General features: G+C 46.2%; 1 protein-coding gene across 1 annotated transcript in view; it reads right to left on the reverse strand.

Moving 5' to 3' along the window:
* The window catches only part of CHAF1B (chromatin assembly factor 1 subunit B), a 541,423-nt gene that overhangs the window by 157,246 nt on the left and 366,503 nt on the right, over positions 1 to 17,674 (reverse strand). Inside the window, exon 9 of the mRNA XM_069636112.1 lies at positions 3,885 to 3,978. Within this exon, the coding sequence (XP_069492213.1) occupies positions 3,885 to 3,978 (94 nt within the window). The remainder of the gene's footprint in view (positions 1 to 3,884; positions 3,979 to 17,674) is intronic.

Consider the following 17,674-nt stretch of genomic DNA (forward strand, 5'->3'; position numbering starts at 1 on the left):
CCATTTCATCCTCAATATCGGTTCTCCCGCCCGGGTCCTTTTGAATAGTCAAGTCACCCTGCCGATCCAGACGCTTGGCCTTGCAGCCCTGGAGGAGCCACCGGAAGCACAAGAGGAGGCAGTGTTGCTGGGGGGGGGGTGGTGGATTGGAGAAGGTAAGGGAGGCGCAGCACCACCACTCCGAGCAGTCACCCCCGACTTGGGGGGAGAGGGATGTGTGGAATGGGCTGGCGCACACCCTTGTGGATGTTGTTGAGGGGTCATCATCTGAGGCAAAACCACTCCTATTAGACCATTGAGGATCCCAGACATCTGCTCTGACTTCATGAGCAATAGAAATCTATTAAAGAAGCTCTCCACACATGCCAGTTGGGAGAGCTGCTGACCGGAGGCTTATCACAAGGTACAGGGAATCCTGGTGAGCGCCCTGTCCAATTGTGGTGTGGGTTGCTCTGCCTGCCGCTGAGGAGTGAATGTGATATCCTGAGAAGGGTACGAGAGATGCATAGTCCAGCGGTCTTTGTGTGAGGGCCCTAGCATCCTGAGCGCGGAGGAAGGCAGCGAACTGTCCATCTGTGCCACCCAGTCCGACGGTGAGGACGCCTGTGGGGTGGGGGGTGTACCAGTGTCTCACTGGTCAGGGTACGCTCCGGTGCCATCTTGGGGGTCTGGCCTCCATTTTTCTGACTTGCTTGGGTGTCCCAGGAATGCCCAGAGAAATTATTTACGGCACAGTGTCCCTTGAGCATGTCCTCAGAGAGGATGCACTGCTTGATCGGCCCTCAAAGCTTTCCGGGAGGACGTGGTCCCTCAGCTTGGTTGCTGGGAGCCTTGCTTGCAGTGCATGAAGGCGCCCCCCCCCCCGGATCAAAGTCCGGCACCAGGCCCAGAAGATTTCCGGGAGGGCGTGGTTCCTCAGCTTGGTTGCTGGGAGCCTTTCTTGCAGTGCGTGAAGGCGCCCCCCCGGGATGAAAGTCCGGCACCAGGCCCAGGAGATGCCCCCCCCCACACCGAGGTTTGGTAACACAGCTTGTGCCCCTCCTTGATGGGCCAGGTAATGCCCTTGGGTCCCTCGGTGCAGACGCCGGTAGCCGTTTAAGCCTCTGGCCTAGACCGGTAGAAGAGACTGTTCAGCACCTCCCATCCCGGGAAGGAATCTCCCCTGCTGGGGTGGTTTATGGAATAATGGACTTAACTTGTCCTGATGTTTGGTTCTCACGACAAAATCCTTCAAGTGTTGAGGCAGTGACCTACCGAAGATTTCACGCAATCGCTAAAGCCAGCTCTTCAGGGACCTCAGCGTTGGAACACTGTAGGCTGCACATGTGTCTCACTGACGCTCGAATCCTAGGCACTCCAGACAGAGCACGTGCGGATCAGAGGCCTGGAAGGCATGTTCGCACAAGGTACAACAAGTGACACCTGCCGCAACAGATATGCCCTGGGAAGGTAAGGAAACAGGGCGGTAAAAATTGTAGAATGAAAACAGAAAGCAAGAGAGCTACTGCAAAGCGAGAAAAGACTGCCAAAGCAGTTTGGTTCATTCCCATGTACGCAGAAAAGGGGACTGAGGTGAGGCAGAGGGCGTACAATCGCAAAGTTGCTACAAGTCTCAAGGGGGCCCCCTTGAGACTTGTAGCAACTTTGCGATTGTACGCGCTTAATCTGAACAGCAGGGATTTATCCCAATGACATATGGAAGCTCATCTTTCACATTATGTGACAGGGGCCTCTTACATGACCATAAGACTAATCAATAGCCCTGATTTGAAAAAGGTCCTTGGAGGACCGAAACACGTGTCATCAACGTTAAGGGCAATTTTTTCTGAAAAATAAAAAATAAAAAAATAAGTCTTGTGTGCAAGAATCAGGCGCAGTCTCCTTCCAGGTCACCTATACTTCATACTATTCAGCAAGGGGTCTTGTACTTGGCTAAACCCCCGACCTGGTGAGACGCGACTCTAAGGACCTATTGGACTACTTACATTTACGACATTCAGTTTTTTACCACTATCGGATGTCGCCAGTTTAGACCAAACCTTCTAAGCCAAGGGTTTTTTATGAATACATCTCCCAAAATCCCCATTTCCCTGTTGACCACCCAAGTACTCCCCTTTCACAACAACACACCTATTACATTTTCTGACAGCAAGTTATATAACTTTCCTAAAAATACAGGAAAGAAACTACCACCCCCACAATCCTTACAATCCCATTGTTACGGTAAGGAAAGGAAGGACAGACCATGGGAGCTTTACCTTTTGTGACTTGCCATGGCTCTTCCCCACTAACCAGAGTCAGGCAAGTCAGGCTAACCAAGCCCAGAACCCACACCTGCAGATTGTTAACTCTCCCCACCTGGATAAAAGGCAGAGCTCAGAGGCATACTTGGAGCAAGGTGAACAGAGCGACAGGAGGAGAATTCCCCTTGGAGCAGTGGCGACCCTGGAGGCAAAGCAGGACGGGCCAGCTGGTAAAAGAAGGCTGTGGCCCTATCCACTTCAAAGGCTGCGGCAGAAATTAAATTAAACTCCTATGTAATACACAGGGCTAAATCGGTGCCTCTTTCGGGTGGAAATGAGCGAGTTGAAGGAGAACAAGCAGGGCTGTGTTGAAAGCCCAGACTTCAAAAGGGAACGAAGTTGATAAACTGTATCCTACACTACCGGTGAGTGAATTGTGATGCGAGTGGCTGGCTAGCGCTAGAAGATTCAGTAACGTTTGAAGGCTGCGCGTGTGCCATTGGAAACCGCGAGAAAAAACCCGAGCCATTGTTACTAATTGTGAACCCGACTGAGGGGTTGTGAAACAAAGAAAATAGCGTAGTGGTCCGGTAACCGATTGATACCTTTTCGGAAGACTCCAAAAGGTTGAACTGTGCAAGTGTGAACCCGAATGAAGGATTAGAAACTGTGTACCAAGAGGCCTTCGGAGAAGCCAGCGTAAGATGTCAGTGGTCCTATGAGGGTAAAACCAAACCCCTCGTACAGTTGTAAGAGTCTGACAAGTTGTGTACGGCAGAACTGTGAACCCAGCTGAGGGAAATTGTGAGCGATTGTGAAAGTAAGGGGGAAGGGAACCCCGTTTGAACCAGACTGAGTGAAGCTTAAAGTACATCGAAATTGGTCAGAGCCTGGCTGACAGACTAATTGAAGCGATCGGAGCCCGGCTGAGGGGGATCCAGGGTGAACCGCGAGTCACCAGAGAAAGAATTCTCTGATCCTGCTTTGAAAGGGATCAGAGTCCAGAAGAGGAAGATGCAGCGTGAACACCCTACATGGAAAGGAACTGTGCTATTGAGAAGGCAAGCGTGAACCTGACCGAGGGATGCCATTGTGATATAACCTGCTACTGATTCACAAGGTTTGAGTCTGGCTGAGGGGAACACATCAAACTGTTTGTTGATGGAACTTTGAGATACAAGCCAAAGCTAAGGAAGCTGGGTCGAAGTGTTTGCCTGCCTAAGTGTGCCCCACTGCCAACTTGGGGAAGGGAGTTACTATCACCACGTCCAATTATCTTGACACTTCTTTTGAGACACTATTTCTTTTGCATTTCCCATTGGAAAACCTGAACACCATTTTCTTTGAGAATACTACCCTGTTGTGGTGAAAACGTACATATCCCTTGTCACTTTTGTATTAGATTGAGGGCATGAAATAGGTTGATTTAGTTTAGGCACTTTTGATTTGACTAGACTGACCAGGACTGCCTTTTCATTTTGTTTGATGGTCGAGGATACTCACATCTTAGCAGTAGGTCAAGATAGGAGTCCTCCAACCCTTCTGAAACTATTAAACACTCTTGAACTTGAACCACTTGTTTTGTATTCTTACTTCTGATAACCATGCCATTCTAACACAAGCAAGATTTTATTTGCATACCTGGAGTGAGAAGCAAGGATCCATCTGGAGTAAAACTGAGCCTCCGAAAAAAGGACTTCATGCTGTCATCATGAAACATTCTGTAACTTTTCACCTGAAAGAGACATTTCAGATTTGCTTTGTACATCGACTTTGAGCAAAAAAGGGCATGGGCTTAGGAGAGAGAAACCAGTAGAATACATCAATACATCAAATCAATAAACATGAATCACAGTTTATAAACCGACACAAAACTGCAGGGCTGGAATGGGTCCCCAGTATGGGAGTCTCCTCCATGGCACAACAACCTGTCAAGGCGCGTCAAAGGATCCTAAACACCATCTGAGGGCCTGCCTCCAAAACAAAGCTCCCTGACCTCCAGCTGTCAGGAAGCAGTGGAAGCCATTTTGAGCACTCAGACTAGATATGAGAAGATTATACAGTGCCTTTATTGTTATTGAATCTCCCTCAAACTTCCAGTCGGGGCATCAGCAGCCAAAAGCAGCAAAGGGTAGCCTTCCTACCAGGGCTGCACAAGCCAGAATGTTGGCAAGCGTGCCTTTCCACAGACTCCCGCGTCCAACCACAGGAATCCTTCAACCTGAGGGGTGCTCTATTCTCAGCAGAGTGGTTATCTTCAGGAAATATGGAGCATCGCTGTTTTGGGCCAGTCTCGTGGACACCCATTTCTTTTACCCTCCATCATGCACCTTGACTTCACTCCATTCCTTTTTGTACCCTTCTCTCCTAGGTCTTCAGCAAACTAGGTTTAACTTCTACCGACCTCTCCCACATGTCCATCCTCTCCACTAGCACCCCTCAGACCTTCCGTTCCCATTCTACCAGGATCGATAACCTCACGTATCCCCCTCACCTACTGCGATACACCTGCTCCTCCCCGCCAACTTAATATGACTCACTTGCCCTCTGGAATGCTCAATTCCTTTGTAAAAAGTCTACTTTGACAGTCATCGCTCAAGTTTCACTTCTATCAATCACAGAAACCTGTATTTAATAGTGGAAGTCAGGTTGGGGATATGAACAATTTATTTCATTTATTTTATTAATCATTTAGAACACGCTTCATACCAGCGAGTGGTTTCTGAACGCGGGATCCGAACCTGTGTTGCGCTGCGTCATCTTGCTTCCAAGACAAACGCGTTGCCCCTAAGCTATCCTTTCTCCAATCTGGGACATACATCAGGGATCAAACAAAACGATAGCTGAATTAAGATAACATTAATGGAGGGCAGCAGGGGTTCTATGTGATTTTACCGAGATAAATTACAAGTCTACTTTTCAGAAAAACATTTACATCGAAAATATATTGTTTTTAATGTGAGTGTTTCCACCCCGTTTCCCTATGCTTATAACCCCACCACAACCCACCCATTTTAACACATTTTTTCAATGCAATTGTTTCTCTAAAAAAAAAAAAATACGTTTTTGTAATTTGTGTTCTTTAAAATCACTAGATACTGGCAGCAGGTGCTTCAAACAGTACTGTAGAAATATACAAAATTACACTTGCAACACTGGAGGCTGAGTCAGGTAGGGAGGATTGGGGAGAGCTGAAGGAGGTCTCTTTAGAAAGAGCTTTAAGCAGAGTGAAGAGATTGAGATGGGCAGGCTTGGATTATAATGAGTAGCAGGTTCCAATAGATTGGGGGGAGTTGGTTTAAAGAGCGGAAGCAGGGAGAAGGCACAGTGAGGTGGGTGAGGTGTCGGAGGCATAGGACACCGAGCTTGAGTGCAGAAGGATGTTGAGTAGACCAGCTCAATCAGATACTGAAGAGCAAGTCCACATATCTTTGTACACTAGATAAAAAGTGAAAATTAAATATTTGCGCATTGAAGCCATAGCAAAACAAGATGTTAGCTGTGAGCTTTAGAAATAATCTTAAACTTAGGCATTGCTCTGGGCAACCCTCCAGAAAGGGTAGTCCAGCCTGAACTGCTTAGTCAAATAAAGAATGCCCAGACAGGTTTCGGCCTTGTTGGGCCTCATCGGTGAGCAGTAGTTGGGTCTCTGGGCCCAGTATGCACAGGACCCATGTCTGGGCATACCCATCCCACTCGGGCCGACCAAAACAGAAGAGGTGATGGCTGGCAGACGAAGAACGACGGTCTGGAGGGTTGCCCAGAGCAATTGCCAGTGGTTTAAGATTAATTCTAAATCTACCAGCCTCTGTTTTTCTTGCGCATAGAAGCCAACTAGCATGGTGTTGGTAAGTAGAAGTGGGGGAGAAATTGGGTAGGTTATAGAGTGCAGGTAGCAAATTTGAGGAGTTTGACTAGAGGGTAGGTGTAGAGGGGAAGGCCAAGGAGTAAGCATGAGCAGTAGTCATATTTGCTGAGCACGAGGCTGGAGATCAGAAATGGAAGAATTTTCCAAATGTTGAGAAGGTTAATATGAACAACAGAGGCAGTGTTAGCAAAACATTTTGCAGTCAAGTTCGAGATCGGAGTACTGCAAGACTGGGAGAGTTGATGGGAAGGAGGTGGGGGCAGCAGGGTGTTGTAAGCCAGGAGAAATACAACACCAGTTTTTGAAGGGTTCAGCATGAGGCAGCAGCAAGCCATAAAGTGACATTGTAGCAAGGCAGCTGGTATTTGCTCTGAGATGGCTGGGGTAAAGGAGAAAGATTTTAATGTAGTCAGCAAAGAGGCGATGGTGAAAGCCAAAGCACAATAAGTCCTCCTAGCGCAGACCTATATAATGTGTAGAGCAGAGGTCCAAAGACTGATCCTTGGGAACGTTGACATTTTTTCCAGTAGACCACTTATCAAGTATACAGTCTCCAATATCTAGCACCCAGGACGTTTGTTTGCTTCAGTCTCCAGAGCAGTGGCAGCTATTGTCCCAATGGGCTGACTTGCCGAGGGCTGTTAGAGCTTATGTGGGGGCTGCATGCCTATTTTGGGTATCTGAGTTCCCCCCACAGAGCAGGGACTGGGCTGGTGGCAGCTACATGCAGCTTTTGCAGGAGCTCTCGGTCGCCCCCATTTTGCGACACTCAGGCCCCGTCATAGGAATCAATGTATTCCTGAACAAAGGCAAATTGGCCCCTTTAAGCCTCATGGCTTTCGCCCTTCCCCCACTCCAGTTTTAGTCCTGAGAAACCCTGGCTCTATAGCCCTTCCCCCAACTGGATGATGGGTGGAAGGACCATATATGGCTATGGCGCTGCCACTATTAAACTGGTAAGAGTCCTTGCCAGAGATCGCTTGTTATGGGTACACACCCTGGGGTGTGCCCGTAGTGAATGGAGAGAGGTGTCAAATCACATTCTGTGTGATGGTGTCTGATTTTGACTGTCACAATGCCTGTGCAATCAGAAAGAAGTTAAGCCTGTATGGGCTTTTCCCACTGAGCTGGAAAAAATGATTAATGGAAAATATTTCGCCGGAGCGCACATCACGCTTATTATTTCTGCAAAAAAGCACCATTCTCCAACATCGCAAAGCACGTCTGTTTGGGTGCAACTATGAAGGTGTAAAACCTTGCCTATGGGCATCTGGCATTCTTAACACCGACCTTTCCTAGGACCAAGTAGCCAACCACTACAAGGCAGCTGCCCCCTGCATGATTGGCTGATTAAGAGGCAGCCTATCAGAGGAACCGGAAGTGGGCCCATCCATCAAAGGCCCACATCTAAGGCCCAGTCAGTGCCTCTGTGGGCCGTGTAGGGCTCCACCTTCATTAACCCTGAAAACAATGAAGCAGCCACACAATGTAGCTGGCCACAACACACAAACTTGGCAACCCCCCCCCACCCCTTCACCTTGACCTGCAAGTGATATCTGACCTTATCAACTGCCTCCTCCACTCACAATCTGAACCATAACTGCCTTCAACCTACATTCCTTGGCTCACATATTCTACTTCTTCACTGCATTCTGGGCCCTGTTTATTTTCAAATCTGCGTGTGTGTTTCTAACATCTTGCACCCCACTGCTGCATTTGCATTGTGTCTTCCTGTAACTACCAGGCCACTTGGTGGGCTTGGGCTAGGACTGTGCAGTCTAACCAGCCCTCCATTCTTCATCGACCCTCTGCCACCCTGATCTCTCCTATACGCTCTAACTGCTACACTATCACCTACCCCCCCTCTCTTACAATGTCTGGAAGGAAATGACAAAAAAAAAAAAGACATTCTGACCGCCAACACTGGCCTACCCATAGCAGATACCTATGTCAGTGCCACTTCCAGACAGGTCTTCACAGATATCCTCTTATCTATAGCCTCCCCATATCTATGGACTCACCTCATCTGTACTCTCCTATCACATCCTCTCCCATTAATGGGGGCACCAAGTGGGAAGTCCTCTAGGCTGGCTTATCTCAGTGCATCAGTAATGTCTACCACACTGGAACTATCTTGGTTCAGGGTACTCAACCCAACCTTCTCCTCCTCCTCTTTGACCGGTGCCTGCTGGCCCTCAACTTCCTTCCCATATCTGCTTCTCCGCTGCAAACTCTCGGTCCCTCCCCATCCAACTGGTTTACCACGTCCATGTACCCCTCTCCTCGGAAAACCTTCAAAGGCAGAGACCTCCTTCATCTAGCCACACTAAACGCTTGCTCAGCAAACAAACACTCTGCCAACATCTGCCTCCATCTTGAAGACTTGGACCTCTACTTCCTCGCTACCTCACTCTTACCAAGATGTGGTTCAATGCCAGCTCAGTCACTGCTTTGGACTCCCTTCTCCCCAATGGCAACAAGATCATTTCCAAGCCCTGCTCTATCCGTGCTGGCGGTGGGGTTGCCTAGATTTTTCCTGAGTGGGTACCTTCCTCCCTCATACCCAGCCAGCCCCACTCTATGAGAGCCTGGTCTGCAAATTTAAGATCTCCTCCAAACAGGTTTCACCCTGCTCCTCCAGAACCATTAAGGACAACATTGACTCTTGCCCCTGCATGACTTGTGCACCACTCCGTTGCCACTGGATATATCCCCCCCTCCCTCAAGCACTTCCTTGTGCACCCTCTCCTTAACAAACCTTCAGCAGACCCCCCCCCCCCTGCCCAGTCAACTGCAGCCCCATCTCCATCAACCCCTTCCTTGGGAAACTCTTGGAGAAACTGGCCTTCCCCCAACTTACCTCTTATACTCAACTTGTTGACGTTCTCCACGACCATCAATCTGGATTCCAAGCTTCCAGAGGCAGAAACTGCTCCTCTGAACACCCGTTAAGAACTGCTCTGGTCTCTGGACTCTAACCCTCCAGCTGTCCTCATTCTACTTTAACTCTCTTCTGCCTTTGACACAGTCAACCATTCCATCCTCAAACAGCTCCATGATACCCTGGGCATCTTGGAGTGGGCACTATACTGGCTGACTACCTACCTAACTGACCGTCCACCCAGGGTTATTCTGAGCACCTTCTCTCCTATCTTTCTCCAACTGTGGTGTCCCCCCAGGACTCCAACCTCTCCCTGCGGCTCTTTAACACGTACCTTGGTCCACTGGCACTCATTTCCACCTTCTCTCAACTTCCACTGCTACGCAGATGACTCAAGTTTTCTTCAAACTCCCTACTGACCCCCTTACTTCTTCCATCATCCCGGACTGCATATGTGCCATCCAGTCCTGGTGCACTTCCAGCGATCTCTGCCTCAATGCCAGCAAGACCGAGATCCTTCCTATTGCGACCCCCTGCTCCCTCTTTCTGCCACATTCTGGCCATCCTCTATGGGCTTTCACACTTCTCCGTCTGAAGCCAAAAACCTTGAAGTAATCTTCGACTCCTCTCTCCTTCCTCCCGGACATTGCCAAGTAGTCCCACTTTTTTTTATTATTAGTTTTTAGTTTGATAAACAAACTTTTACAACACTTAGATTACAAAAGGATGCGTTGGAAATGATATACAAAATACATCAAATGCATTCTTATATCAATTGTATCCAAAGTCCAGTTTCACATCAGCTGTTGCTATATGTGTCCAGCAGCGCCATTATATGACCGGCATACAATCGTCGCTATTTTCGTTTAAAATAGTTTTACTAAATTTTAAAAGGGCAGCAAACCACAACTCTACCATCTTTTCAAGTTAATTGCTTATCCAACAATTACAATTTGCGATTTCTATTCACCAATCATGGTCATGCATTTTTTATCCAATTCCTCATTGATTATCACAAGTAGTTTTGACAGCATCAAAATAGTCCTTATACAGTTACCCCACATACATGCAATCCAGAACCCTTCCCTGGCTGACTCAGTCATGCCCAGTTGATCCTAAAATTGCAATATGCATCTTTTCAAAATAATTACAATAGATTACCAGATGTTTGTCTCTTTCTGTTCGCCGCATTTACTAAATCTGCAGTTATTTGTACCATCTACTCTGGCTTTAGGATACCAGTTCTTAATTCTTTTGTATGTAGGAGTTTGATTTAATTTAAATCGCAGGTATATATCCCGCACTTTATTACAAGGAAACTGCTAAATATACAACCCACGGGGCAACCTCTTTATTATAAACTTTGCGGATTCCCTATAAGACTTCATTGCCGAGATGGACTCCATAGTATTACACCTATTCAAAAAGACGTTCATGTAGTGATCGAAATTCTAAATCGTCCAATTTCTGCTAGTAAGTCTACCATGCAATCATAATACTTTGCCATTGAAAGCGGATTCTGCTCTATGATCATTCTTCCCAGGTTTTCGTATAGTGAGTTGGCAGGTGGAAACAACATTTTTGCTAAATTGGCCAATAAGCGCCAGTGAAATCTTGTTGACAAGGATGTAAGGCCTAGTTCTTGTCTAAGAATTGCATTGTGCAGAAGCTTGGCCAATCGCAATGTATTTTTCCACAGACCCCCCCTGCAACTGGTCAAGGATGTTATCAATAGTTATTAGGCACATATCTAGACCGTGCAGGGTTATCGCCTCAACTTTAAGGTTGTAAAATTCAAGTAAGGGGTAAGTGAAAATGTACAGTATTTTAAATAGACAATATGCATTTGTGTAGATAATGATTTCACCTTTTTTTAAAAACCTTCCTTCCACATTTTAGCCAAATTGGCATCAACCAGTTTGTACCCCGGATATTTAATCGATATTGCACATGGGATAGGAATGCTATCAATACTCCACCTCTGTGCTGGAGGTTTCCTTTTAAGATTTTGAAAAATAAAGACTCGATTTTTTAGCATTACACTGCAGGTTGTGCGCCTGTAGATATGAGGCAAAGAGACTAAACTTTGTTTGCAACCCCAAGGGTGTGAGATCGAAGATCATGTCATCTGCAAAGGCGAGCCAATGCAGCTTTAAGTGGCCCAGCCTTGCAGGATAGCGGATTTCATTTGCCCAAATCTCGTCAATATCACAGAGGTATAGGTTGAACAGGGTTGCTGCTAAATTGCAACCCTGTTTAACCCCCACCTCCATAGAGATTGGATGTGTGGTTGCACCTGTGTTGTTAATTCTTACCAAATAAGCAGTGTTCTGGTGTAGTTTTGAAATAAGTGCGATTAGGTGGTCTGGAAAACCCGGTGCCCCCTCTTTTCCCACAAAAGACTGCAAACGACACAATCAAAGGCTGCAGCAAGGTCAATCGCAGCCATGTAATAAGGGGCCAGTATTGCCGACTTTCGCAAGGAGATGAGCCAAAATTGATGCATTTAAAGTTGTGCCCATTTGGGCTCGAAAGCCAATTTGAAATAGTGATAGATATCCATAAAATCCTATCTGGGCCTCAAGATCTTGTAATAGTAGGATTGAAAACACTTTTGCAGCAGCATCTATCAAGGCTATAGGCCGAAAATTGTTTGTGTCAGTTCCATTTCCCTTTTTGTATATCGGGACCACTATGGAATTTGAACAAGGTACAGGTATCCTAGATGTTGATAGAATGTTGTCGAATTGTACCTTTAAGGTCAATGCCCAGAAAGGAGGATTGTTTGATGACACATGGTGGGATGCCGTCAGGGCCAGCTCCTTTAGAATAGTTCAGTGCACCAATCACTACCAGCCCTTGGCAATCCCTGGAAACAGAACAGGGAGGTTGTCCTTGTTGCAAAACCTACTTGGTAGCTTAAATTTGCATCTAAACAATTGTGTCCATACCTCTGCCGTAATGCGAGATGTTTGATCAGTGATGGTGATTGGAGTGTCTGACCTGAGCATCGCCCAAGTGGTTCTATCATTGTGACAAAAATTGGCAATCATATTCTGTTTCGATAAATTGTGTAGGTAACGTCTACAATTTAGACATTTATTCCACTAGGCATTGCATAGACTTTTCCTTTTGAGGTACTCGCTAAGCGATAGTGATTTCATTTTTCATAAATCAGCTTTTTTTTTATAGATTTGGCCAAGTGGATCTCCCTGCTATATGGCTGGGAGAGCTTTGGTTTTATACCATTGTAATTTTGCACCAGCTTCTCTATTGCCATGCCAATTATGTATGAATATCTTGTTGCACTATGTTGCAATGTCATACAAGGTACCCCAGCTGTTTTGTCGGTAATCAGGTGGTTGTCAATCATAGTGTTTACTTTGTCGCAAAGATAAGTGTTCCATCGTAGCGAAATACCCAGGCGATCACCCTCCAATAAGCCTTGAGTCGAGTCACTCCTTAAGTTTAGGACATTTGCTTGAACTGTCAAACCCATCATTAAGTGATCACCAACACCTGGCTCAGTTATGACTATCTCACTACATTGTTCCCGCATGTTAGCAGATACTGCATAAAAATCTATACATGAGCTTTTTGAACCTCTCATCAAGGTAACCTGAGGTGATAATAAATCAATATTAATAAATGGGATCTCGCATAGTTGGATTAGTAGTGTCATGTGGGCGTGACAATGTATTAACCGCATTTGCGCAATGTGCATTGAAATCGCCCCCTATGAGTATTTTACAATCCGGCCTCTGAACTATCACCTCATCAAGGATCCTTGCAATATTAGCAAATATTCTGTATCTTAATCTGCGCCGATTGTGATAGATAGAAATGATTAAGTAGGTGTCATGGGGTTTATCCCTAAAAGAAACCAATACCGCTAATAGACCTGGTGAGTTGTGAACTTGCTGTAAGGTGATCATATTCGTATTCAGAAATATAGCTAGGTCACCATAAGGCCTCCCAAAGGGGCCTCGAAGGGCTTCTGCCTGAAATGCAGTGAACCCTTGCAGTGACAATCTATAGCCACACAGTTTCTTGATATAATATAAGGTCAATAGATTTGTAAGGAATGGCAGTTTTTACCCATGTGAAAAAATTAAGCCCACATGAGTTCCAAGAAACAATCTTTAAAGATGATTTGCTACTATGTGAGAGTATTATACCCAAGTAGAATTAAGGTGCCCGCCAATGAGGTCAACCGGGACCAGTCTTTACTGACGGTAGAGAGGGCAACAAGATGAGCCATCACAGCCGCTTCGGGAGCCCCATTCGGAGGTGGACTAGTATCATTTATGGCTAACGGCCTTTGTATTTCTTCTGGTGTTTCGTGAAAAGAAATAGCTTCCTCAATGGAGTCAAAACGAAACAGAGTTAGACCGATTAAATTGAGTTCCCTCCCACACTGACATACCAAGTCCCCCATCATTGCAGACTAAGGTGGAAAACCATCCAATGATTATTAATCGCCGGAAGTGTGATCCATTCAATTTCCGTCGAATTTAGGGTTCTCAGGGCAGGGATTTTGTGGAAGGCCTGTAAAATAAAGGAGCGATTAAGTCGCTTATCTCCGTTAATTTCCACCTTGCTCAAACACTCCATGATAGTCGAGGCGGTCGTCATGATGGGATCGTTCTTAACAGGGCAAGATATCAATTTTTTCGACAATAGGGAAGCTTTACCAGAAAGCTAATTTTCCAGCATAATATGAATTTGGTCAGTTTCCTGATTACACATTTGTTTAATTCTTTGGTGCCTTTACGGCGTGCCCCCCAAGCTTATCAGTCATCTCAATATTGGGAGATTTTTGAAGTGTAGCTGAGGCCTTCATTGGCACTTCCCCCCGTAATATCTGATGTAGACTTCCCCAGATTCGATTTTGTTTGCAATTGGTTTATAGAACATGGATAGCTGCGTTTGTTGAGGCAGTGTTAGACTGGGGGTAAATTCCCTTTGTTTTGCGGAAATTGTTTTAGCCACTTGATCCTCCCCCATGATTTTCCGGGGAGGATTAGATTCACTCTGTGGCAACACAAACTATTTTGCGCTAAACCTTTACTTCTAGCATCTTCAGCCTTCCCACTAGTGAGTTGTAGAGCCCTTTTACTTTCCTCAGAGAGTTCATCCAAGTTAATGCCATGTTCTGTGCTGAGGGAAGTAGTTTACTTGTTCACCCATTCCCACCTCAATTTGTTTTGGCATTAGCGTTGTTGGTTTTTATTTATTTATTGCCTATTACTAGCTGCGCAGCTGGGCGATCTGCTTTTCTTTTCAGTGCTTGAAAGTAAAGATATTTTTCTTTCCTAGGTGCGAAGTGGAGACCAGTGCCATTTGCCCTGGATTTCTCATGCGCATCAGCACCCTCCACTTGTTTCTCAGCATTTTGTACATCAGCTTCTATCAAAATAGTGAGGGCAGATGGACTGTCAGGGTGAAAGATTTCATCTGGCTGAGGGCTAAGTTGTTCAACTTTCAGTACCCTAGCCTGTTTGGCCTCCTCAACCTGAAGAAAGAAGTGTATTTGATCTATTTTACTATTCTGAATCACCTTTTGACATAATTGAGTAGGTTAGTGTCTGAACAGTAGCAGGATCACTAGTTGTAGCTACAGTCTGTGTAAATGTTTGCGGGAAGCAAAAAGTTGGTAACCCAGCCTCCTGTGTGCATCTGTTGGTTGTTCATTCCTGTTGGAGCGGTTTGTGTTGCTACAGATACTAAGGTGGGAATGTCCATCTTGCGGGGTGTTACAGAGCCACCTTTGAGTTTATAATTCTCTGCAAAGATATATCCCTCTAATTTGTTTAATTTTGATACAACCTAAAACTGGGCGGCTTTCAGATCCCGTAATTCATAGTGGGTATAAATCATGCCCCCTGTTAGGGAGACTTCTCTTATAAGGCTAATTTCCCAAACCTAGTGAGTCCCCCAGCAACTTTGCTGGATTTTTGGGGTTTGTTTTTTACTCCATAGGGTATCATCTGTTTTTCTGTATGTGTGGTACACAGCACCCTCAGTGCAGTACCACAGGGGTGTCACAGTGACCCCCTAACAGACTCCATACCCTGGGACTGACTACTGTCTCCCAGGGCATGTAAAGTCACCATTGGCTTTACTAGTCCAAAATTGTGAACAGAACCAGTGCAAACCATCATATTGTGGAAGTACTGTAAGGGGTAATTCGATTGCGGTTTCCGAGGGGCACTGTCCCATCCCCCCTCGTCGAGTTTCTGGCTGGTGGCAGTGGTTACCACGCGAAATATTCCACCGGACTATTCTCCATGGGATTTCCAGAACTCTATTCTAAAATGGCGTTTGTGTCCGTCTCTAACTCTGACCAAGGTCGAGCCCTTTGTTCCACTATTTTGGCAGGCTTCTCCACAGAAGCCCTGCAAATGGTGCCACTGTCTGGGTTCCACAGGAAGGGTGGAGGGGGGAATTGGCACCCTGGACTGCGACCCAAGTCGACTCTACTCTGATTGGCCCAGTGGTGAGCCGCCCCTTAGCATGTGTGATTGACAGCTAGGCTGATGAATGGGGGTTTTTCTGCATAAAAGCAGGGCCTTTGGGACTGGAACTTCAGAAGTCGCCACAGGACCTAAGAATCTGAATAGGGAAGAAGCTGAGCCACCTGCAACCAACACCACCGGTGAAGCCCTGCTGCAACAAACTCACCACTTTTCCAACAACAAGAGATCTTCTGCTGGTAGGACCAACCAGCTAGCCCTTTTGCGCTTCCAAAGACGTCACTTTGTCGAATCGCCCGTTCCAAGCACCCCGGCAGCCGGATAGCCAAGCTCACCACTTTTGACCGCAAATAAATGGACTGCACCTTTTAATCGAGAACTCCGTGGCTGGTTCCATCCCTGTGCAGTGCAACGACTCCACATCCCCTCCTCGACGAGATCTTCTCTTCCCCTGGTCGGAACCACGAACTTCAACCACTGCCAGGAACAACTGCCCCTGCTGGAGCTTCATTTCTCATTAAGGTACTGTGCCCTGCCGGGCCTCCCTTTCTACAGATTGCTAAAGGTAGCCCCTAAATCCTTGGCTTCTAAACTGGGTTGGCTCCAGGTCTTCCAACTATATCTTTTGAATCACCACAACCTCTTTTGAACACTCTGCAAAGACTTTGAGTGCACTTTAAACCGTGTGATCCTGGGCACATTTCGCTTTGCTCCATTTAAAGTGGGCCTGGCCTATGAACTTTGGCTCTACACAGTATAACCTGCCTTTCTCCCCTTGCTCTGAGCTCAAAATTGTTGGGAACTGTTTTATTCTTCTGCTCAGCCTTTTTCTCTCCCTTTAACTACATTATCAGAGTGCCATCTTGGTTAAGCGCTCACATCTGTTCTAACAAATAGTAGCGTTTTAACCCTGACTTGTCTGATAACTATTAAGGGAGGTGTGTATACTTTACCTGACTGTTTTAACTTGCTTTTGATTGAGAGTGCTAGTATATGCCATAAAGTGTGTTTAAATTAATAATTATATACTTTTTATACAAAGCTCTGGTCAGTGTTTGTTTGCTCTACTGTGTTTTGGCCCTATTGTGTATACTCTGCATACTGCCCTACTCTTCTTGAGAGAGGTCTGACTGCTCAGCCACAGCTACCAGGTAAATCTGGGTGATGCAGACTGCTACCAATTGGGTTTACTGCTTACTCCTTAAGTCTTAATCTTTTGCAGTGTTCCCCAAGGCGACTGCACAGGATTCTGCCTAACACCCCCTGTCTAGCGGATTAAGCACTCTTGATAGAACGGGGTATGAAGTCTACAAATTCTGCATGTCCTCAGATGGATTTAATAGGTCAACCCCCAAAGGGGGAGGATACCATCCTTTTTTAAAGGACTAAACTGGTATTGGTTGTTTGTAATCAAGGGAGCTTTTTCAGTATTCAAAGAAGTGCTGATGGATGGGCCATTTTCTGGGTCAGTTATAGGCCATACGTTCGAAGGCAAGTTATCATTTGAGTCACTTATGCTGATGGGGGCAATTGGGGAGACGGCCTCACTATAATGTAGGTGCACATTTGCCATCTTCCCGGTCACCGCAATAACTGGGGTGGAGGACCATACCGACAAGCGACAGCTTATCAAGTTCCACCAACACTGCGGACACAAGAATAGAGATATCCGACGGAGCATGGCTTTGTTCCTCTCCAATGTCATCTAACATAGCAGGCACCCCATCTTCACGCATACTCAAAGCTTTTTCTCGATCTCTGAGTGCCATCATTCTGTGTGAGCGTGACCTGGAAATATGGTTGTGTGCTTGGGTCAACAGTGTTCATTTTTTGCCCGCGCAAATGCAAAGGATACTTCGTGGCATATAGTATCCTCATTTTGAGAAATGTATGGGGCATTTGGTATAGCAGTGACTTCACCATTATGTAGAGTAACTCCAGTGTTACATAAAGAGTTAGTCGTTGGAATTAAATCCTGGGAAAAGAAAGAAATCGGGTATGATTGCACAAGAGCGCCTCAGCGCAAGTCCCAGCGAGAGCCCCATCGCTCGCACAGCAGCTAAAGAGTTTGTAAATAATTACTTGGGAAAAGATGTAACTCCCTGCGAGCTACAGCGCAGTAGAAAGGTTGCCTTCTCTTGCAGACGCCGCCTTTTCAGAGCCGTAGCAGATGAGTAGCAACAATGCCTTCAGAGCGTGCCCAGCC

This window comes from Ambystoma mexicanum, chromosome 7p (genome assembly GCF_040938575.1).
Source record: "Ambystoma mexicanum isolate Mex_15411 chromosome 7p, UKY_AmexF1_1, whole genome shotgun sequence".
NCBI classification, from domain to species: Eukaryota; Metazoa; Chordata; class Amphibia; order Caudata; family Ambystomatidae; genus Ambystoma; species Ambystoma mexicanum.